This window comes from Chiloscyllium punctatum, chromosome 7 (assembly GCF_047496795.1).
Source record: "Chiloscyllium punctatum isolate Juve2018m chromosome 7, sChiPun1.3, whole genome shotgun sequence".
NCBI lineage: Eukaryota > Metazoa > Chordata > Chondrichthyes > Orectolobiformes > Hemiscylliidae > Chiloscyllium > Chiloscyllium punctatum.
Window position 1 is genome coordinate 103,911,077 of NC_092745.1, and position 24,111 is coordinate 103,935,187.

Here is a 24,111-nt window from a genome sequence, read left to right on the forward strand (position 1 = left end):
CTCACAGTATTCTATTAGTGCATTTTGGGTACATTTATAGCTCAGGTCCTGGATGTAGGTTTGCTTGCTGAGCTGGAAGGTTCATTTTCAGGTGTTTCATCACCATACTAGGTAACATCTTCAGATAAAGCACTGGTGGTATAGCCCATTTTCTATTTATGTATTTAGGTTTCCTTGGGTTGGTGATGCCATTTCCTGCAGTGACTTTATTTCCTGTGGTGATGTCATTTCCTGTTCATTTTCTCAGGGAGTGGTAAATAGGATCCAAGTCAATGTGTTTGCTGACAGCATTCCTGTTGGAATACCAGGCTTCAAGAAATTCTTGTGCATGTCTCTGTTTGGCTTGTCCTAGGTTGTCCCAGTCAAAGTGGTGTCCTTCCTCATCTGTTTGTAAGGATACTAACGAGAGTGGGTCATGTCTTTTTGTGGCTAGTTGATGTTCATGTATTCTGGTGGCTAGTTTTCTGCCTGTTTGTCCAATGTAGTGCTTGTTACAGTTCTTGCAAGGTATTTTGTAAATGACATTAGTTTTGCTTGTTGTCTGTATAGAGTCTTTCAAGTCCATTAGCTGCTGTGTTGGTGGGTTTGTGGATTTGTGGACTACCATGATGCCAAGAGGTCTGGGTAGTCTGGCAGTCATTTCTGAGATGTCTTTGATGTAGAGGAGAGTGGCTAGGGTTTCTGGATATGTTTTGTCTGCTTGTTTAGGTTTGTTGCTGAGAAATGGGCAGACTGTGTTCATTGGGTATACATTCTTTCTAATCACACTGTACAGGTGATTTTCCTCTGCTCTTGATAGTTCCTCTGTGCTGTAGTGTGTGGTGGTTCATTGAAATAATGTGCTAAAGCAGCTTCAATTGTGGGTGCTGGATGATTGCTTCTGTAGTTCAGTATTTGATCTGGATGTGTTGTTTTCTGGGAGAAATAAATAAGACTGACTTCCAAAAAATGAAACCAGACAGATCCAACACACCATGCTTCTATAGATTACCCAAAATTCACAAACCAGGAGCCCCCCTCAGACTATAGCCTCACTACCTGGAACACCAATTTACAGATTGGCCAAAGAGCTACACCAAAGACTAAAATACTTAGTAGACAACTCACACCACTCCATCCATTCCACTCAAGAATTCCTGAAGACCATCAAAGACACCAAGATAGAAGAGGATAAAATAATGGTCTCCTTTGATGTAACAGCCCTGTTCACATCCATCAATTGCCAAGGAAACACTGACTACACTATTATAAGACATCTTAGAAATGACTGCCAGATTACTCAGACCTCTTGGCATCATAGTAGCCCACAAACCCACCAACACAGCAGCTAATGAACTTGAAAGACTCTATACAGACAACAAGCAAAACTAATGTCATTTACAAAATACCTTGCAAGAACTGAAACAAACACTACATTGGACAAACAAGCAGAAAACTAGCCACCAGAGTACATGAACATCAACTAGCCACAAAAAGACATGACCCACTTTCATTAGAATCCTTACATACAGATGACTAAGGACACCACTTTGACTTTGACATCCTAGGACAAGCCAAACAGAGACATACACAAGAATTCCATGAAGCCTGGCATTCTAACAGGAACTCTATCAACAAACACATTGACTTGCATCCTATTTACCACTCCCTGAGAAAATGAACAGGAAATGACAACAACACAGGAAATGACATCACCACCAAGAAATGGCATCATCAACCCAAGGAAATCTAAATACATAAATAGAGAGTGGGCCATACCACCAATGATTCATCTGGAGGCTCACTGAAGATGTTGCCTTGTATGGTGATGAAACATCTGAAAACAAACCTTGCAGCTCAGCAAGCAAATCTACATCCACAGTATTCTATCTGTGGTCTGACTTGTACCTTGTATAATTTCAGTAAAACATCCCTATTTTTATATTTCATTGCCTTTGAAATGAATATCAGTAACACTTGCCTTCACTGTCATCTGCTGAACTTAGATGCTAGACTTCTGAGATTTATGCATAAGGACTCCCAATTCCCTCTGTGCTGCAGCTCTCCATTTAAATAATATTCAGCTCCTCTATGCTTCCTGATACAGTGCATGTCCTCACAGTTTCCCAAATTATATTCGAAGAATTTGTCCACTCATTTAACCTGTCTATGTCCTTCTGCAGACTCTTTGCACCATCCTTACCACTTGCCTTCTCACTTATTTGTGTGTCATTTGTAAAGTTGGCAACAGTACATTTATATTCAACATTCAAATAATTAATATATTATAAATAATTATCCCTGCGGCACTCTACTAATTGCAAGTTGCCATCTTTAGAATGCATTCCCTGCCATCCCAACTCTCTGTGTTCTATTAGCCAATCCTCTATCCAGGCTAACAGAGTAGCTCCAGCATCATGGTCTTTTATCTTACTAAGTAGCCGAATGTGCAGTACCTTTTCAATGCCCTCTGGGAATCCAAATATATTGCTTAGAACATAGAAACATACAACACAGAACAGGCCCTACAATGTTGTGCCGAGGATTAATCCTAATCTAAAATAAAATAACTTAACCTACGCACCCCTCAATTCACTGCTGTCCGTCTCCATGTCCAGCAGTGACTTAAATGTCCCAAATGACTCTGCTTCCACCACCACCACTGGCAATGCATTCCATGTGTTCACAGCTCTCTGCATAAAGAACCTACCTTCCTCCTAAAACCTTAAAACTATGACCCCTTGTGGCACTCAATCCTGCCCTGAGGAAAAGTCTCTGGCTATCGACTCTATCCATGCCTCTCATTGCCTTGAACACCTCGATCAGGTCACCTCTCTTCCTCCTTCTCTCCAGAGAGAAAAGTCTGACTCAGTCAACCTCCCTTGGTAAGGTAATCCCTCCAGTCCAGGCAGCATCCTGGTAAACCTTCTGTGCACCTCTCCAAAGCCTCCGCATCTTTCCTATAATAGGGCGAACAGGACTGGACACAATATTCCAAAAGCAAAAATGAGGACTGCACATTGTGGAAACCAGAGTTTAGATTAGAGTGGTGTTGGAAAAGCACAGTAGGTCAGGTAGCATCCAATGAACAGGAAAATCGACGTTTTGGGCAAAAGCCCTTTGTCAGGAATAGAGGCAGGGACCCTCCAGGACGGAGAGATAAATGAGGGGGGGGGGGTGGTGTTGGAGGTGGGTGGGCTGGGGAGAAGGTAGAAAAGAATGCAATAGGTGAATGGGGGTGGAATGGAGGTGATAGGTCAGAGACAAGGGTGGGGGAAGGTAGCAAAGAGGACAATAGGCGAATGGAGATGGGGATGGAGATGATAGGTCAAAGGGGAGGGTGCACAAATCAACCCAATTGCCCCGTGGCCCAACATTTCAACTCCCCCTCCCACTTTGCTGATGACATGCAGGTCCTGGGCCTCCTCCACCACCGCTCCCTCACCACCCGACGCCTGGAAGAAGAATGCCGTATCTTCTGCCTCGAAACACTTCAATCCCAAGGCATCAATGTGGACTTCACCAGTTTCCTCATTTCCCCTCCCCCCACCTTACCCCAGTTCCAACCTTCCAGCTCAGCACTGTCCTCATGACCTGTCCTACCTGACAATCTCCCTTACCACCTATCCGCTCCACCCTCCCCTCTGACCTATCACCTCCATCCCCACCCCCATTCACCTATTGTACCCTACCTTCTCCCCAGCCCCCCTCCCCTCCCCACCCCCCCCATTTATCTCTCCACCCTGGAGGCTTCCTGTCTCTATACCTGATGAAGGGCTTTTGCCCGAAACGTCGATTTTCCTGCTCCTCGGATGCTGCCTGACCTGCTGTGCTTTTCCAGCACCATTGTAATCTAAACAATACTCCGTGTGGTCTCACCAGGGTTTTGTAGAGTTGCAGCAAAATCTCACGGCTCTTAAACTCAATCCCTCTGCTAATGAAAGCCGAAACACCATATGCTTTCTCAACAACTTTATTGACTTGGGTGGCAACTTTAAGGGATCTATGCACTTGAACACTAAGATCCCGCTGTTTCTCCACACTGCCAAGAATCCTGTCTTTAATCTTATATTCAGCATACAAGTTCAACCTTCCAAATTGCACCATTTTGCATTTATCCAGGTTGAACTCCATCTGCCATTTCTCAGCCCAGCTCTGCATCCTGTCTATGTCGAGCTGCAGCCTGCAACAGCCCTCAATATTATCAATGGCATCTCAACATTCGCACCATCGGCAAATTAACTAGCCCACTCTCAACCTCCTCATCCAAGTCATTTATAAAAACTATAAAGAGCAGAGGCTCAACAACAGAGCCAGGCTGGACTCCACTTACCACTGACCTCCAGGCAGAATACTTTCCATCTACAACCACTCTCTGCTTTCTGTCAGGCAACCAATTCTGAATCCAGACAGCAAATTCCCCCTGTATCCCATACTCCCTGACATTATGGATGAGCCTACCATGGAGAACCCTATCAAATGCCTTGCTGAAGTCCATAGACACCACATCAACTGCTCGACCTTTGTTGACCTGTCTCGTCACCTCCTCAAAGAACTCAATAAGATTTGTGAGGCATGATCTGCCCCTCACAAAGCCATGCTGACTACTTTTAATCATGCTATGCTTTTCCAAAAAGTCATAAATCCTATCGCTCAGAATTCTTTCCAAAACCTTGTGACCACAGATGTAAGACTGACTGGTCTGTAATTGCCAGGGATTTCCATATTCCCCTTTCTGAAAAGAGGAATAAGATTCACCTCTCTCCAATCTTCCGGTACGACTCCTGTGGAGAGCGAGGAAGCAAAGATCTTTACCAGCAGCTTAACAACCTCCTTTCTTGCTTCTCTGAATAACCTAGGATAAATCTGGTTTGGCCCTGGAGACTTTTCAATCTTAATATTTGCCAAAATTTTCAGCACATCATCTTCCTCAATCTCAATCTGTTTAAGCTAGTTTCCCAGCTCGTCAAAGTTCTCATTCACAACAAAATCCCTTTCCTTTGTGAAAATTGAAGCAAAAAACTCATTTAGGGCTTCCCCTATCTGTATAGACTCCACACATAAGTTTCCTATGCTATCCCCTACGCTTCCATTGCTTCACCCTTACCATGCCTGTCTGTTACTCTGAACCATTCTAACAAATTTATCAGGTATGATTTCCTCTTCATGAAGCCAAGCTGACTCTGCTTGACTATATTTTGTATTTCTAAATGTTTCGTTACTGTATATTTTATAGCACACTCAAAATTTAACAGATACTCAACCAACTGGCCTAGACTCCAATCACACAGTTTACCCATCCTTCGCCTCAACTCATTTTACAACCCCAAACATGGCACTCTTTGAAGAATGGTTGATATTGTATTGATGCTGTGTCTCTGTCAATGGGTCATGAAATGGATTAATGGTCGCAGAAAGTAGCTCTTGTCTTGCAGTAACTATTCTCCTGCTCCTCGGAAGTTGCCTGACTGGCTGTACTTTTCCAGCACCACACTCTTCAACTAACCTCAATTTACAACCTGATCAAAGTCAATGCTGCTGTTTCTCCAATGCCCACTGTAGGCCAAAACCTTCCTTTCATTTAATATAGAGCTATCACATAAAGAGATTTCAATTAGTTCAGAGCCTTCAATTTTATTCAGTAATAGCAGAAGTCAACAATTAACAAACAGACAGAAGCTGCATTTGCTTCTTAATCAGAAACAGACAGCTTGCCTGTTGAGCAAGCCCAGTTAAACCCAGTGGATGTGGTCTATCTAGACTTCCAAAAGACCTTTGATAAGGTGCCACACGGGAGGCTGCTGAGCAAGGTGAGGGCCCATGGTGTTCAAGGTGAGCTACTGGGATGGATTGAGGATTGGCTGTCTGACAGAAGGCAGAGAGTTGGGATAAAAGGTTCTTTTTCAGAATGGCAGCCGGTGACGAGCGGTGTCCCGCAGGGTTCAGTGTTGGGACCACAGCTGTTCGCATTATATATTAATGATCTGGATGAAGGGACTGGGGGCATTCTAGCGAAGTTTGCCGATGATACGAAGATAGGTGGACAGGCAGGTAGTACTGAGGAAGTGGGGAGGCTGCAGAAGGATCTAGACAGTTTGGGAGAGTGGTCCAGGAAATGGCTGATGGAATTCAAAGTGAACAAATGCGAGGTCTTGCACTTTGGAAAAAAGAATAAAAGTACAGACTACTTTCTAAATGGTGAGAAAATTCGTAAAGCCAAAGTACAAAGGGATCTGGGAGTGCTAGTCGAGGATTCTCTAAAAGTCAACGTGCAGGTTGAGTCTGTGATTAAGAAAGCGAATGCGATGTTGTCACTTATCTCAAGAAGGTTGGAATATAAAAACACCGTTGTGTTACTGAGACTTTATAAAGCTCTGGTTAGGCCCCATTTGGAGTACTGTGTCCAGTTTTGGTCCCCACACTTCAGGAAGGACATACTGGCACTGGAACGTGTCCAGCGGAGACTCACACGGATGATCCCTGGAATGGTAGGCCTAACATATGAGGAACAGCTGAGGATCTTGGGATTGTATTCATTGGAGTTTAGAAGATTAAGGGGAGACTTAATAGAGACGTACAAGATAATACATGGCTTGGAAATTGTTTCCGTTAGGTGAGGAGACTAGGACCCGTGGACACAGCCTTAGAAATAGAGGGGGTAAATTCAGAACAGAAATGCGGAGACATTTCTTCAGCCAGAGAGTGGTGGACCTGTGCAATTCATTGCCACAGAGTGCAGTGGAGGCCGGGACGCTAAATGTCTTCAAGGCAGAGATTGATAGATTCTTGTTGTCTTGGGGAATTAAGGGCTACGGGGAGAATGCGGGTAAGTGGAGTTGAAGTGCCCAGCAGCCATGACCGAATGGCGGAGTGGACTCGATGGGCCGAATGGCCTTGCTTCCACTCCTATGTCTTATGGTCTTATGGTCTTATGAGCAACAACAAAGTTACAGCCAACAAATGATCACTACCCCCAGCTCACATCTACTGGGACAGGGTGTCAATTAAACATTGTCTGATGCTACAACACTCTATCATACAGAATGTGATTAAGCATTGGAACCTCATCTCCAGGAAAGTCATTGTCTTCTCCATCGTGGCACTGTTTGAAGAATAGTTGATAATGTACTGACACCTTGTCAGTGGGTTGTGTAACAGATTCACGGTCGCAGAGAGTCACTCTTGTTTCAAAGTAACCATTCCCTTAAGACACTTGGGTCTTGACACAAACCAGGAAAGTTTTCAAAGATGTAGGTATCATGGCAGCTCCCAGTGAGTTGAGCATAGATTTCTAAGCTGTGGTATCAGTGATCACAGATCAGTTGCATATTGATGGAATGGAACCATCAATGAACTCAGCTGATTATAATATGAGCTTCTCAATGTCAATTATGAAAAGTCTCTAGTGACCTTCACTTTGGGAAATTAGCTATGTTACCAAACTCAATTATCCATGTTACAACACTGTCCTTGTAACAAAGAAATGGGATAAAGTGGTGTAATCTGGCACAAATAACATTGGTAACATCCTTGATCATATGTGGCTTGAGAATTGACAGATCCCACACAGATCCCCAGTACTTCCTTGGAGGTGTTAGATACATAGATGTTTTTAGAGGCATTGTCACCTTGTGGGCCATCCCTCCTTCAGATCACAGCAGCTGCCATTGTTCTCTGACAATGTCCTGAGACATCCTCAGTGTATAGTGACATTGTGCCTTGCTCATCTCCTGGAAATAACATTGAGGCCAATAGATTCTGGACATGCTATAACCCCTGAGGGGCTTCGGTTGTGGCATTTTCATGAGGAGGCAATTTAGCAGCCACTGGAAGTTGCTGCTGTCCTGGGTTTGCTGGTACATCTGTTCCTCCTCCATTTTTCTAAACTCTTGTTACATCACAGAGACAGCAATGATAACCCCTGCTGTGGCTGAATCCATCAGTCACACTTGCAACTGAAGCTAAACATTTTAATGTGAACAGTCAGTATTCAATTCACACAAATAATATTGACAACTCCAACAAGCAGGGCCAAGGAATGACTCAATATGGAACTTGGACGTTGGCCTTTAATAATGAATGCAGTTCTAGCCATGTCACAGGAAGACACTAGGAGATTCTAAATGATGCATGAGTGCAGAGATCTTATTTGCTCAACCACACTTTTCCAAGGAAAGACATGATTGCATATAAGAGGCATGTTGGCATATGCTCAAAATGGGACGGTATCATTTCAGTGGTCGTGGGCAGCCTGTGAGCTGTTGCTATATCATTCTGTAGGTACCACTCTTCAAGTCACCTCTGTTTTGCAGAGATGTCCACCTTCAATCTGCAATGATCAATGACGTAGTCAAGATTGCTCATAATAAGCATATAAATTCAACACAGTTGGATATTGCATGTATATCACATGTTTAATTCCATATGACTTCAACCTATACTGTGAAAGTGCCTGATTAATGTAATTTTGCAGGGTCTCACATTGCTCACAAGTAGAGAATGTGTATTCAGACAGAATTAAACTCTCACTCTGTCCACTCTGGCTGTAGTTGCAGCCCTTTTCTATTCACAGTGAGCATTTTTGAGTTGTTTGCCTATGAAGACTGCCTAGGTCACACTTGGCAGTCTGAGTATCAGACAGCCTGGTTATCGAGGGAAGCTCCATCTCCCTTTCTTCCTGGATGGCCTTGCACAGCCTATCAGCACTGATCCCCCACATGCTCCTACACATTACGCCTGCTCCTCTCATTAGTATTCACTCTTCCCCAGATTAGTTTAGTTTAGAAACAAAACAGAATTTGCTGGAAAAGCTCAGCAGTTCTGACTACATCTACAGAGAGGAATCAGAGATAACATTTCCAGTCCACCAACCCTTCTTCAAAACACCTAGCTTAGGTTAGTTTTGTTAGTTTAGTTTTTCCCACCATTGTACTGCACAACCCCCCCTCATTAAAACTACTTCTGCTGATAACACTCCTCCACCACTCTGGCAGTACCCCGTGTGCCCATGCATTATCAGCTCCTGCTTATATGTTATGTTGAATCTTTCCTCTATCATTCCTGTTCACTCTGCATCCCAGGCCATTTCCTCCAATCCCCAAAAATGATTTCCCTAATCTCATTAATGCAGCTGTATTCCCTGCTAAATCTCTGTTGACTTTAATTCAGATGATCAATATGACAGACCACTCCCCAGTCTCCTGTAGACTTGGGCCAACAGCTCCAATTGATGACTGACTGCTCAGTTGCAGCTCCCTTCCTGACTTAGCATGAATTCTCCAAACTGGTTGTAGTGAACCTGCTGGACTGAAACTTTGGCCTTGGGGTGGCAAGTAAAATTTGCAACACACAATTGCCAGTCTATGACCATCTCCAACAAGAGTGATTCTAACCATCATCCATTCAGATTTAATTGCATTACTGTTGCTGAATTCCCCACTATCAATATACTAGGGGGTAACCATTGAACAAAAATTGAACTGGTCTAGCCATATAAATACTGTGACCATAAGAGCAAGTCAGAGGCTAGGAATACTGCAGCAAGTAATTCATACTCTGACTTGCAAAGCCTGCTCACCATCTACAAGGCACAAGTCAGCAATGTGATGGAATGCTCCTCGTATGCCTGAATGCTGCAGCTCCAACAATACTCAACAAACTTGACACAATACAGGACAAAGCAGCCTTTTGATTGGTACCACAACCCCAAACATTCACTCCCTCCACCACAGACAGTCAGTAGTAGAAGTGTTTACCATCTACAAGACACAATGCAGAAATTCACCATGGCACCTCTTTCCAAGCCCATGACCAATACCATATAGAAAGATAAAGGCTGCAGATATAAGAGAACACAACCACCTACAAGTTCCCATCAAAGCTGACTTGAAAATATATATCTGTTCCTTCACTGTCGCTGGGTCAATATCCTGGCACTCCCATCCTAATGGCAAAGTGAGTCTACTATCGCAAATAGACTGCAGCGGTTCAAGAAGGCAGCTCACTACCACCACTAGCTCTTATCTTGTGACTTGCCTTTTGTGAGGTATCTTGTTGAACTCCTGGAAGTCCAAACACAACATAGTTCTCCTGTATTCATTCTAGGTGAGACTCTCAAAACTCTAATAAGTTAATCAGACATAATTTCCCTTTCATGAAGCCACTCTTACATCTCAAGGGCAACTAAAGATGGGTAACAAATGCTGGCTTAGCCAATGATGTCCACATCCAATAAATGAATAAAATAGCATTCAAGTCATTTACAGAGATCATGAACAGCACTAGACCTCACACTGATCCTTGTGGTATCCCAGTAGCAATAGTCTGCTATCTCAAGATTCATCCACTTGTTCCTACACCCTGCTTTCTGACTGTTGCTAGTGTATTTCTGCAATCACACATATTCGATTGATCATTACTCTGATGTTCTTTTGCTTCTTCTGAATTCTATGTTTTCCATCTTACATTCTTCTCCCTCTCAATATTCCTGTCACATTAAAATTAAGGTCGATTCGATCATTGCAAATCTAATTCCCTATTATGCTGTCAAACCTGTGGAGCTTGTTTCTCCCAAAAGAATTTCCATTTTCCTGCAAACTTCAGTTTACCAAATTCAAACTAATAATCACCAATTTTAAGGTCACTTTTGGACTTCAAGCCATAATGGTGCCTTGTACCACATGCCTTTATCCTTGTTACAATACAAAAATATCAAAATCTTTATTCTGCCTTTATTTGTTATCTTCATGTTCTTCAGACAAGAGGACAAGAGGACTGTCTCCTACATGAAGTCATTAGCAGCGCAGTACTGTACAATCTTTAATGCCTCTTTGTAGTCATGCTGCTATTAGCAATTTGAATGGGATGCATTTTTTAATGAACTATATCTCACGATCTACCAGGCCATTTTTTCAGCTAAGCCCCTGTACCTTTGGGTCTCTGATGCTTGCATTGTTAGTGAATGGGAAATGGTAGAGGAGTTAAACAGATATTTTGAATCAGACTTTAAAGTGTGAGTTACTTCAAACACCCCATTAATGCCAAAGAAAATGGGGGAGGAATTGAGTACCATCTTACCAGACCAAGGCTGCTCTCTCATGACAGAATGACAATTGGTGATGGTTTAACCTGAGGTTCACCATACCTCAGGGTAGGGTTGAGGTTGAGAAAGGGAGTCCTTCATGGTAACCTTAGTCAGTGTAGAATTGAACCTGTTGGCATCACTCTGAATTTTAAACCAAGTGTCCAGCCAACTGAGGTTAACCAATCCTCATTGTTAGACCAACTAACACAGCTTGGGTAATTATATCCCCTGTCCTAATGACTTAAATCCTAGGATCCTAAAAGAGGTAGCTGCAGAGATAATGAATGCATTGGCTGTAATTTTCCAAAAATTCTTCAAATTTAGAGAAATATCAGAGGATTTGAAAGCTACCAGTGTGATACCTTATTCAAAAAAGAGAGGGGGAGGCAAGAAGTGGGTAACTGTAGGCTGATTAGCCTAACGTTATTAGTTGGAAAAGTATTGGAATCTATTATTAAAGCTATAAAAGCAGAACATTGGAATATAATAATCTAATCAAATGGAGTTGGCTTGGCTTCATGAAAAGGAAATTGTGTCTGATTAATTTATTAAAGTTTTCAAGGAAGTCTCAATCAGAGTGGATAGAGGACAACTGGTAAGTATGTTATATTTGGACTTCCAGAAGGAGTTTGAAACTTACCTTACAAATGGCACGTCACAGTGTTGGAAGTGGTATGTTGGCATGGGCAAGAAACAGTGAGTAGGGATTAGGGGTATTTTTCAAATTAGCAATCTGTGACCAGTGGAGTCCCATGGGGGCCAGTGCTGGGATCACAACAATTACAATAGATGTTAATCATTTAGAGGAAGGAAATGAGTGTACTGCAGTCAAATTTGCAGATGACACAAAAATAGGTAGAAAGGCAGGTTGCAATAGAGGTACAAACAGTTTACAGAGAGATTAAATAAGTGGAAAAAATGTTGGCAAATTCAATTTGAAGGGAGAATGAAAAAAAACAGAATATTATTTAAATGGACAGAAACTGAAGAAAGCTGCAATACAAAGAGACTTACAGGTACTTGTACATGAAACACAGAAAGCTATCACACAGATGCAAAAGGTAATCAGGAAGGCTAATGGAATGTGGACATTTATTTCTAGGTGGTTGTAATATAAAATTAGGGAAGTCTTACTGCACTTGTACAAGGTGCTGGTGAGATCATATCTAGAGCACTGTGAATAATTTTGTCCCCTCATTTAGGGAAGATATCATTTCATTGGAGGCTGATCAGAGAAGGTTCACTAGGATGATGTAGGAGCAAGTTATGGCAGATTCTAGAATCTGTATGTTTTGAATCTAAATGACTCATCAGAGCTGATGAAGAGCCAGCTAGACTCGAAATATTAGCTTGTCCTCTCTCTATAGATGTTGCCTGATCCACTGTGACTTCTAGCATTTTTTGTTTTCACTAGGATGATCCCTGGTAAGGAGGATTGTTTTAACAGCAAAGGCTAAACAAATTGAGACTCTACTCAGTGTAGTTTAGAAGATTGAGAGGTGATCTCATTGAAACATACAAGGTTCTTAGGGGACTTGACAGAATAAATGCTGAGAGAACATTTTGCCTCATAAGTGAGTCTAGGACCTGAGGACATAGTCTTAGAATAAAGGGGCACAAATTTAAGAATGAAATGTGTGAATCTTTGGAATGTTATACCACAGAGAGCTGTTGGGGCAGAGTATTTGTGTATATTTAAGGCTGTGACAGATAGATTCTTGGTCAGTATTAGAATTAAAGTACGAAAAAAGAGCAGGAAAATGGGTATGAGGAATGTCAGATCAGCCATAATCCTATTGAATGGTGGAACATGCTTGAGGAGTCAAATGATTTACTCCTGTTCCTATATGATCTTACTGTCTTATGATCTAATTAATAGCACTGCCTTCTTTTACTCCCACTCTTTGTTGCGTTGAGCACAAAGTATGTCCACATTTTGGGTTTTTCCATTACTTTTTACAATAGTACTGTTCCTTACTAAAACTCAGTCAATGTAAGTAATCGACTTTAATTAGAGTCCTCCCATTCAATCCATCTTCTACACAAATACTTTATGTCTAGTTGTACTTTACAGATACAAGAAAACATTTATTTGGAATTGCTTCTATGTTAACGAATACAATGAATAGATAATACATCTTACGCAATGACATGATCGGTACAGGTTTCTCCAGAAGTAGTTAAATAAACAAAACAAAATTTCCTGGCATTTTCACAACATTCCCTCCATTTCATTCATGATAAATACATAACTCATAATTACAATTTTAAAGCTGATTAACAATAGCAGGTAACTAATACTTGTTTTTCACTTATTTTCCAATTTGTAGTATTGTTCATCTCACAATCTTACTTTAGGCAATTGTATACATTGGACAATTCACATTCCCTTAAGCTACCTCCTTGATAGAACTCCAACTGTTTTTGTTATCCCCAAAAAAAGGGAGAGATAGGTAAAGCAAATATATTGTCATAATCCTCCTGCCCTTAATACTTCTACCCTTGGTCTCACAGTTTAATTATGTCAGCACTATGTGAGCCCTTATACAGTGCTTAAATCAATGAAGCAGATCTAGAAGAGAATTGAGGTATATGGGGAGAATTGGGTTTTGCCAAAATATGTATCTCTGTTTACAAAATTAAGCTTCTCAAAGTACGTTATTGAATGAGTTTTGTCTGAATTAAAACAAATGTTCCCTGTACTGCATCCCAATTTTTTTTTGAGGGTGGAGTGGGCATGGGCGAAAAAAAGGACGTCTGGTAACAAAACTCTTTACTTATGACAAAATACTTTTGAGATAATGTTTATGCTCTTTACACTTCTCAACCAATTGATTTTGCATCACGTCGCCTGCAATTTGCACAGATGCTTGCAACTGTCTCATGTTTTGGGGCATGGTGAAGTTACTATCAGACAGTGCTTTTGCTGTCAAATTTGACTGTTCAGTTTAAAAAATAAACTTTTTTTTAAATAACTTCTGTCTTGTGCATTTTGCTCTCAGAAAACAGCAGGAGATTTAAAATATCACTGTTCAAGTAACAGAACTTGTAAAAATGAAGGTGAATGCAGTTCAGACAGAACAGTAGATTAATATAGTCTGCAGCATTGGTTGTTCAAACTTAACAACAAGTTTCTGCTGGTGGACAGTTCAAAAGACTTTGCCATGACATTGTACAGTGAGGGTAGTTTTGGACTCAGAGCTCAATCCAGTTCTATGATGATGAGCCCAAGTCACGGGGAAGGTTCAGTTGTATCGCCTCAGCACCGGCTGTATATTTGGCTCCAGGATTGTTGGCATCCATTGTGAACAGTTTGCATGTCTTTGAGTTTTCATGGACTGGAGTGGACTTCTTCGAAGACACTGGTGAGTTTGTGGGGCTGAGCTGGACTGCAGTCGTGTCTTGCACTGTATGCTCACTGGTCTCAATCTCAAATGTGGCATGGCCCGGCTTAATGATGCCAATATTGGAGCCGGGTTTGGACTTCCTCTGGCCATGAGCTGGAGGTCTTCGACTGCAGATGCAACAGGCTGCAAAGAAGGTGAAGGCAACCACTAGCAAGATGGGCCCAATAATGATGGGGGGATTGTTCACTGGTAAGAAGGTACCAAATGCAAAGGCTCCCACAAGAGTTATGTTAATTCCTGCCAACATGATGCAGAGGCCACAGGCACAACACAGGGCTGGAGATGGAAGACCCTGAGGTCTTGTCTTCTTCTGTCCAGGCTTCTGAGGTACAGCAGTGTTAGTCTTCTCAGTGAACATCATACTTCAATCAAGGGATGTGCTAAACCATTCCCACTCCAAGTCACACGTTAAAATGGTATTTAATTGCTTTAGCTGTGAAAACAGAAAGCATATGCATCAGCTAATTAACAGATTCATGCAATTCTGAACTGAGAACTGTTCCATTTAAAATTATTGCATTCAAAGTACAATCTGTCAACCCATGTTTATTAAGTGTATTTTAAAAAAACTTGAATACGATCAAAAATAAACATCTTTGATGCACATTGAATGAGAAAGTGAATATAAATGTTAGAAAAAAACGTAATTGAGGAATAGTAACAGAAAGATTAATCAATTAATAAGCAGATTTGTGCTCAGGGAATGTGTGGTGAAAGACCAAATTCCTAAAATTGTGAACTACACAGATAAGTGTGATAAGCCATGGGAAATCATTAATTAATCTCCTCATAATCTTCCTTGGTAACAGCAATGGCCTGCCCAGCAGGAACTCATCATCTGAGCCCTTTGAAAAGTATACCCTTTGGTCATTTCCACCAACTCTCTGCTCCTCTTCCATGGTTATATTTGAGACTGGGTGTCATTGGAGAATGAACATGTGGTGTCCATCAATGCTCATGATGTCTTTATAATGAGGTGGGCACCACAGGGGATACAATGCTTCATTTCCCACGTCAACTCCATTTCGCCTTCATGCCCTCCTTTTCTCCCTTCCCCCTAACCTCCCCACAAGGTTTAAAAAAGAACAGTACTAATCACTAATGATTTGGAGAAAGAATAAATAAAACCTTAAAAGAAAAGCAGACAACCTCGCTAGCTCCTCTTGACTTTTCATCGTTTACCTTATTCATAATGGGCTTTGCATGGAAATTTCTAATTGACAACATGGGTGATTTACTGGTGGCAATTAGTAGCTAAAAGAAGAGCATTTCTGGATATAAAGAAAAAAAAGCAAACTCATTTTAGAGACAGCTGGTCACTGCAGGGGGTAGAGTATTTTATCTCCCCATCCAGCTCCTTTTGGATTTAGCCTGCTTCCCCTCACCCTACCCTCCTCCTTACTCCCTGATGGTTTGCATGCAAATACCCAATGGGCCACATGGATGATTTACCAGTGAAGATCAATAGTTGAAAACAAAAAAAAATGGTGATTTGGTGATGGGCGGAAAGAAGAACATTTGGCTATGTCTGTGATAACACTTCCAAATATATAAAAAGCAGACCCTGTCCATTTTGATTTAGTGCCTTCCCACTCTCCCTAACTTCTCCTCCCCTTCTGATAGTTTGTATTACTTATAATGGTCTTTGCATGTAAATACTCAATTGGCTACATGGATGATTTAGTAGGATACATAAAGAAAAAATGAAAGCCAAACCCAGAGGGACTGTGGTGGTGCAGTTGTACTGTCCATACCTCTGGGTCATAAAATCCGCATTGAAGTCCCATCTGCTTCATAGGTGTGTAATAATAACCCCTGAACAGGTTGTGTAAAAAGTAATAAAGTAGACCCTGGTAGCTACGTTCATGCCCTGGTATCCTTGAAGAGGAGGTGTGTGGTATCCACCAATACTCTCAATGCTTTTAGAGAGAGGTGGGCACTGCAGGGGGCAGAGTACTTTAATTTACCCTCCAACTCCATTTTGATTTAGCTCCTTTCTGCTCTTGCCACCTCCTCCTCACCCTCTGATGGTTTGTATTGCCTGTAATGAGCTTTGTATGTAAATATTCAATGGGCCACACAGATAATTCACTGGTGATGGATAGTAGCTAAAAACAAAAAGACAAAGCAGACCCACGGATGAGTCAGCATACGTGTCTGTCCCAGACTGTGAAGAGCCCATGTATGCTTCAAGTAGTGGCTCCATTTTGACATTCAATGGTGAAAGATGTTTCTTTCCAGTAGAGCTTCCTGAGTTATTGCATTTAGCGATAAGATCAAGAAAACTTTTGGACCTGGTAAGACAATGACAGGGAAATATTGGAACTTCTGCTGTTTGGAAAGCTTTCTGATGGGGTGAGAAGGATTAGCTTCAGTACATTAAAAGAATAAGATACCTTTTTTTCAGGCAAATGGGATAGAAAGGGATCACTGACAAAAGTCACTCTCCTGACTACTTGTGGAGCCCTAACATTCAGCATTGTAAAGAGACTAACCTACTTGGCAACACTAGAGTCAAAATCTTTTGATGAACTTATAAATATGGTAGCAGACCATTATGACCTTAAACCATCTGTTACATTGCAGGCTTAAAACAGCAAATAGACTTCTGAGGGAATCAGTGACTGGATTAGATTAGATTAGATTACTTACAGTGTGGAAACAGGCCCTTCGGCCCAACAAGTCCACACCGCCCCGCCAAAGCGCAACCCACCCATACCTCTACATTTACCCCTTACCTAACACTACGGGCAATTTAGCATGGCCAATTCACCTAACCTGCACATCTTTGGACTGTGGGAGGAAACCGGAGCACCCGGAGGAAACCCACGCAGACACGGGGAGAATGTGCAAACTCCACACAGTCAGTCGCCTGAGGCGGGAATTGAACCCGGGTCTCTGGCGCTGTGAGGCAACAGTGCTAACCACTGTGCCACCGTGCCGCCCACTTATTCTTGATGAGACTATGGCAATTGGTGGAACACTGTGTGTATGGGTTAGCACTTCAGGAAAGGTTAAGGAATCACTAGGTTTGTGGATTTAATAATATTGTGACCCAAAGGAAGCTACTGACTGAACTAGAAATGGACCTCGAGGAAGCCATTGAACTGGCCCTTTCTCACAAAAATGTGGATGAAATGTCTCAGCAGCATCAAGATCTGTAAATGGTACCAAACTCAACCTTGAGTTACTCCCTTACCAGAGAGCCAAGTCCACAGCAGATGATACTCTTGGCATCTGTTGATTGTTAAGGAAGGGGATTGCAGTCAGAGGCCGCAAGTTTCCAGAACTGGATGGCAAGTTTCTCCACAATATAGTGTGGAGCAAGATTGTCAATGCTGCATTCATAGTTACAGGGTCCATTCCAGACAAGGCTACGGAAAAAAGGCGAAGCGCGTACCTCCAAGATTGAAAGGTGAAGTCACTTCAAGACAGAGCTTAGCAAATAAATCAGCCTGGGGATGAGGAATTGACACAGCTAAATTACATTACAGCTGTCAAAGTGGCCCCAACTAACGCAATACTCAGGAAAATGGCCACCCCGTTGACATGGAGGTAGACACCAGGTATTGCTGAAACTTTTGATAGGGAGCAAACCTTTAGGAAATTCTGGAGCATCTTGCCTTTAGGTCTGAGAGACACAAGGCTAGGTTGGCCACATACACTGGGGAGACTTTATATATTATTGGGATCTCTGCAATCCCAGTTATGCATGGGCAACAGACAATCTGACTTCCTTTAATGGTGGTGCAAGTGACAGGTCCCAAACTTGTAGAAAGGGACTGGCTGTAGAAAATCCACTTAGATCCACTTAAATCCACTTTAAAAGGGGTACTGGATAGCTATACGATGTCATTGGGAAGTATCCCAATGTGTAAGAAGAGAGTCTTAAAAAGATAAAAAGCGCCACGGCCAAGATTATGTAGACATAGAGACTTGACCTAAATACTTTGGAACATGATCAATCCCCTATGCCCTATGTGCCAATGTAGACACTGAATTGGAACTTCTAGAGGAACTTGGCATCAAATGCTCAGTACAATTTGCTCAATGGCCAATGCCAATAGTCCCTGTTTCAAAATCTGCTGGGGATTATGAGTTGACAGAGTTTTCTGTTTAGACATATAGCCAGTGCAATGCTTAGAGATTTGAATGAAAAGCTGGCTGGGGGTCACATTTTATCTAAATTGAATATGAGCCCAGCCTACCTCTAACTGCATCTTCAGAGATCTTTGAGGAAGTATGTTCCTATAAATATAATCAAAGGATTGTATGAGTACACTCATTTGACCTTTGGAATATCTTGGGTTGCACAATCTTTCTAAGGGTGACAGAGAACATTCTCATGTATTAACATCTAATTTGGATATGAATGATGTGATAATATCTATGCTTACAGCAAAAGCATAAATCAGTAACCTTGTTCATTTCATTGAGCCTAAAATTCGATGGGGTTTTGGGAGAGGGGGAGGGTCAATGGAGATGAACTCTATTGGGCTTCCTTGTAGAACCCCAAGGGTGTACCCATCACTGAATTCAAGGTTTGATCAAAGGGACTGAGCTGCCTAGGAAAACAAATTTGATAAAATGTCTGCTGTAATAGCTTGCTATTCAAGCATTGTTTCAAAGGGACTGCAATGTCTGTCCCTATCAACAAACAAATTTCCAGGTACAGCAAACAGACATAAAGTAAACGCCTCCAGTGTCTCTTTCCTGCCCTGCATGAAATGTGATGTTGTCCCATTGACTTTGCAAAGTTTGGCAAACTCGATTGAAGAAAATTTCCAGGCATTACCTTACACACTCATTTCAAGTACCCACTTCAGCCTGATACAACTCCAATGCATTATCACATGTTTCAGCCACTATATGTACCACATTCACTGACACATCAGCAATAATTACATTTGCAAGCACTTCATTGGTGTGAAATGTTGCATAATATTGAAAGCTGCTACATGCTATAATAATTCAAGTCATTTCTTTATTTTCCTCATTTTATGGGTCATTCTTTACCTACTATTGTCATACATGAAATGGGATTGAAATTCTGAATGCCTGTCAGTTGCTTTCCATAATCGGGCTGACAAACAAAAATACGTGTCTTTACATCATTTTTTACTTTAACTTGTCATATTTAACCACACCTTACTCTTCTGCACTTCAATCATAACAACATTAGCATGTTTATCTTGGTTATCAATCTATATTTGCTGCGGAAAGTTATTTATGTTTTTCCTTTTGCTTCCATCTTTTTAATTAAATCCAAACTTTTAAAGTGAACACTGTAGGATATTGAGTGCCGCAATGTTGCAATCAGCAGAGATTTTGCCTCAATTCATTGATGGCTTTTCCAGTGAATGGATTTTAAGCTTCTCATCCTGCCTTACTGGAGAAAGTTTTTCCAGACAGAAATTCCATTTTACATCCTCATTTTCTGTCACTCCAGTGAGCCTTTGTTTCTTATATTTTCTTCGCTATGTCATCAGAAGTTGATATTTCAGCATTGCACTCCTACCCTCATCTTCCAAAATCACTTCCCTTTGTGGTCTTTATTGCAGTACTCATATGCCTCCTAATCCCTTTTTATTTGAACATGTATCACCGTGGAATCAGGGACACTCTGAATCCTACTCCTCCCGACAAAGTCCATTTCATGTCCTATTTAACAATCACCAGAGTAAAATGTAATGAAATGTTCTGTTTCATTCTGATCTCAGCCGACACAGCTAGGAAAGGGACCAAGAGAATGCCGGTCACATCTGCAAAATAATGGAAGCAAGATCAGACAGACACCTAAATTAAGTGATTCGTCCCCACTTCAGTCTGGCCAGTTCAAATATAAGATCGATAGAAGCACAAGTACAAATTCCCTGTTGACCTATTCAACTGAACAAAGCTGCTTGCAGCAGGGAGACGAAAGCTAAGGAAAACCAATAACTAAACTAATTTTAGTAACTGTCTCAGGCTAATGCTGAGATCCCAGCACAAATGAAAATCATGGAAAGCTTAGTCTAGTTCAGGATTAGGAAGGAATTTCCAACACTTTTTCCACTTCAGTTATTTATTTTGTGTAAAATATTACCTCTAGGTTAAATACCTACATTATGGAAAATTATGCACAGTTAAAGCACCATGACCATGTGATGTAGGCTACGTAGACTAACTGGTATTTTCATGTGCACCATTTGTTTAAGTGAAAAAGCTAAAGAAGAATATGATTCCATTGAAGAATGATATTCTGACTTGCTAAATCACACGTGAACATCAAACGATACTTTCAATACCCTTAAGGTCTGGTTCTCTTTGGCAGCTTCTAACTTTTGAGGTGATGGTTTTGCATCATGATGAACATATCTGTTAACTGTGGCCTGGTCTGCCTCAAGAGCCACCAATCTGGCATGACAGACTCTGCTGTATTTGCTGTAGGGGAAGATTCTGGGTTAAGAAGGTATGATTAGCTGGCCTCTGTTTACTCTGGTCAATTATAACAAACTAAGTTTTCCAATTCTGACCACTTCTTCCAACGTTCTTGCAAGTTGATTGAGTTTTTTGAAGAAGTAACAAAGAAGATTGATGAGGGCAGAGCAGTTGATGTGATCTATATGGACTTCAGTAAGGTGTTCGACAAGGTTCCCCATGGGAGACTGATTAGCAAGGTTAGATCTCATGGAATAAAGGGAGAACTAGCTATTTGGATACTGAACTGGCTCAAAGGTAGAAGACAGAGGGTGGTGGTGGAAGGTTGTTTTTCAGACTGGAGGCCTGTGACCAGTGGAGTGCCACAGGGATCGGCGCTGGGCCCTCTACTTTTTGTCATTTACATAAATGATTTGGATGTGAGCATAAGAGGTACAGTTAGTAAGTTTGCAGATGACATCAAAATTGGAGGTGTAGTGGACAGCGAAGAGGGTTACCTCAGATTACAACAAGATCTGGACCAGATGGGCCAATGGGCTAAGAAGTGTCAGGTAGAGTTTAATTCAGATAAATGTGATGTGCTGCATTTTGGGAAAGTAAATCTTAGCAGGACTTATACACTTAATGGTAAGGTCCTAGGGAGTGTTGCTGAACAAAGAGACCTTGGTGTGCAGGTTCATAGCTCCTTGAAAGTGGAATCACAGGTGGATAGGATAGTGAAGAAGGCGTTTGGTATGCTTTCCTTTATTGGTCAGAGTATTGAGTACAGGAGTTGGGAGGTCATGTTGTAGCTGTACAGGACATTGGTTAGGCCACTGTTGGAATATTGTGTGCAATTCTGGTCTCCTTCCTATTGGAAAGATGTTGTGAAACTTGAAAGGGTTCAGAAAAGATTTACAAGCATGTTGCCAGGGTTGGAGGATTTGAGCAACAGGGAGAAGCTGAACAGGCTGGGCTGTTTTCCCTGGAGCGCTGGAGGCTGAAGGGTGACCCTACAGAGGTTTACAAAATTATGAGGGATATGGATAGGATAAATAGACAAAGTCTTTTCCCTGGGATCGGGGAGTCCAGAACTAGAGGGCATAGGTTTAGAGTGAGAGGGGAAAGATATAAAAGAGACCTGAGGGGCAACTTTTTCATGCAGAGGGTGGTACGTGTATGGAGTGAGCTGCCAGAGGATGTGGTGGAGGCTGGTACAATTGCAACATTTAAGAGGCATTTGGATGGGTATATGAATAGGAAGGGTTTGGAGGGATATGGGCCAGGTGCTGAGAGGTGGGACTAGATTGGGTTGGGATATCTGATCGGCGTGGACAGGTTGGACCGAAGGGTCTGTTTCCATGCTGTGCATCTCTATGACTCTATGACTCTAAGTCATTAGCTTCCGGAAGTCAAGGCCTTTTGTGAGACACTCACAGTAGTTAGCATTAATGTCCACCAAATTCATATCTTGCTTGCATGTGTCCTTATAGCAAATGTATGTCCATCAGGTTATGACCAGTGAGTAGCTCACAATATGGAAGATTATTGAGTGTACAGCCTGTTATCCATCTGATGAACAGGGCAGAGTCAGTGCAAATGTCATTGGTTTAGTAACACTTGAATGCAGGACCTTTTGCCAAGAGATGCTGAGAATACATCTGAGACAGTGAAGGTGGAAACTGTTCAGCTTTATCTTATGAATAAAAAATGTTGTCCAGCTCACACCACAGTGGAGTGCACTGAGGATACAGGCTAGGTAGAATTGCAGTGTGATGTTCTTAGGTTGTTGTTTCACACTCTCTTTCCAGCTTTTGCAATAGGCTTGTGGATTTCAGCATCAAGTGACTGATTGCTAGCAGTTATGGAGCTGACAGTAACCTCTAGGGGAACCTTGTGAATTGGTGGTATGGCAACGTGCACCATGACAGTTATCTTTCCACTGTTGATGTGTAGGAGATTCCACTTCCTTCCTCCTTGTTGTGATTCTTGGAACCCAGAATTACAACAACAAAGTGCACACAATAAAGAGGGTTTAGCTCAACCATAAATTGCATGGTTTATTAAGTCAACAAAATCACATTATAAGCTCCTTTATGATTTGACTGAAACTTACATCACCCACTAGTCATTACCAATGATGCTTGTAAGTCTGGATCTGGAGATTACTGGTCACTATCAAACTTCACTTGATTGCAAAGACCACACTTCAATATGGCCCTTTCTTATAGTGCTCAAATTACATAGTCACGCACCTGGCCCTCAGCTATAGATGCAGTTAATAGGTTTCTGGATTGCCTGACATTTCACATCAATTTATCTTGGTCTTTCAGCCTTCTGAGATATGCAAGAATGCTCCTGAAAGGTACAGAATTATTTACTTTTTGGGAATGAATACACAGACGTCAAGCATCGCAAACTCTTTCTGTTCCCAATGTCCTGTTGTTGACTTTCTTCATCTGCAATAAGAAAAAACTGGGGCAATGAATGAGATTACAGTGATTGGGATGGTCATTAGTGCTGGCGCTTATGGGGGAATGCTGTACTGTGTTCTGAGGGACTGAGGAGGCAGCATGGAGCACATGCAGGGTTAGTGAGGTGACAGGCTGAAGGAGGTTGGGTGGTGGGGGGGCAACTGATGGAAAATGTAGCAGGCAATAGTGAGAGCGGTACAGCAAGAGACCTGGTGGATGATGGGTGTAGTGGCAGAGATAGTCTGTGTGAGCTGCAGAGAGAAAAATGTGGCACTTACTCTGATGGAGCAAAGAAGGTCATTGATCTTTTTGTGGCATTTCTGGCCATTCTTCTGCATCCTGGAGACCACATTGATCCAGGTGGCGACCTCAGACCAGGCTAGCATGGTAAGGTGGCACAGTCCCCTCTGCTGGCCCACTAGGATGGCTCAGTCTCCATCAGAGAATCATAGTGTCCTCTTGCCCTCTCTGACATCTTCTGACTCTGTTTACATCTCAGCAAGGCTGCTGTGGAATGCCAATGCTCATCAAGGTATCCTGTGGCATTTGTGGAATGTGCAGGCAGAAGGGATGCTAGTGTTTCAGCTGATATCCTCTGCATGGTGAGTTGTTTGGTGAAGGACGCATGTTAAGTTGTGGTGGAAATCAACAAGGGAGGTGACTTGGTGGTGCAGTAGGAAATTCATGCACTGAATTTGGGCAGAAACGGTGAGAGAATTGACCAGGCCTTGCAGAGACAAACTCTAACAAATGCAAAGGAATATAAGAA

General features: G+C 41.9%; 1 protein-coding gene across 3 annotated transcripts in view; it reads right to left on the reverse strand.

Annotated features, from left to right (window-relative positions):
• Positions 1-13,087: 13,087 nt before the first annotated feature.
• tmem275a (transmembrane protein 275a) overlaps positions 13,088-24,111 on the reverse strand; it is a 49,257-nt gene continuing 38,233 nt past the window's right edge. For all 3 annotated transcript variants that reach the window (XM_072573316.1, XM_072573314.1, XM_072573315.1), the window contains exon 2: positions 13,088-14,902. In XM_072573316.1, the coding sequence (XP_072429417.1) occupies positions 14,276-14,830 (555 nt within the window). In that variant the 5' untranslated portion in view covers positions 14,831-14,902 and the 3' untranslated portion in view covers positions 13,088-14,275. The remainder of the gene's footprint in view (positions 14,903-24,111) is intronic.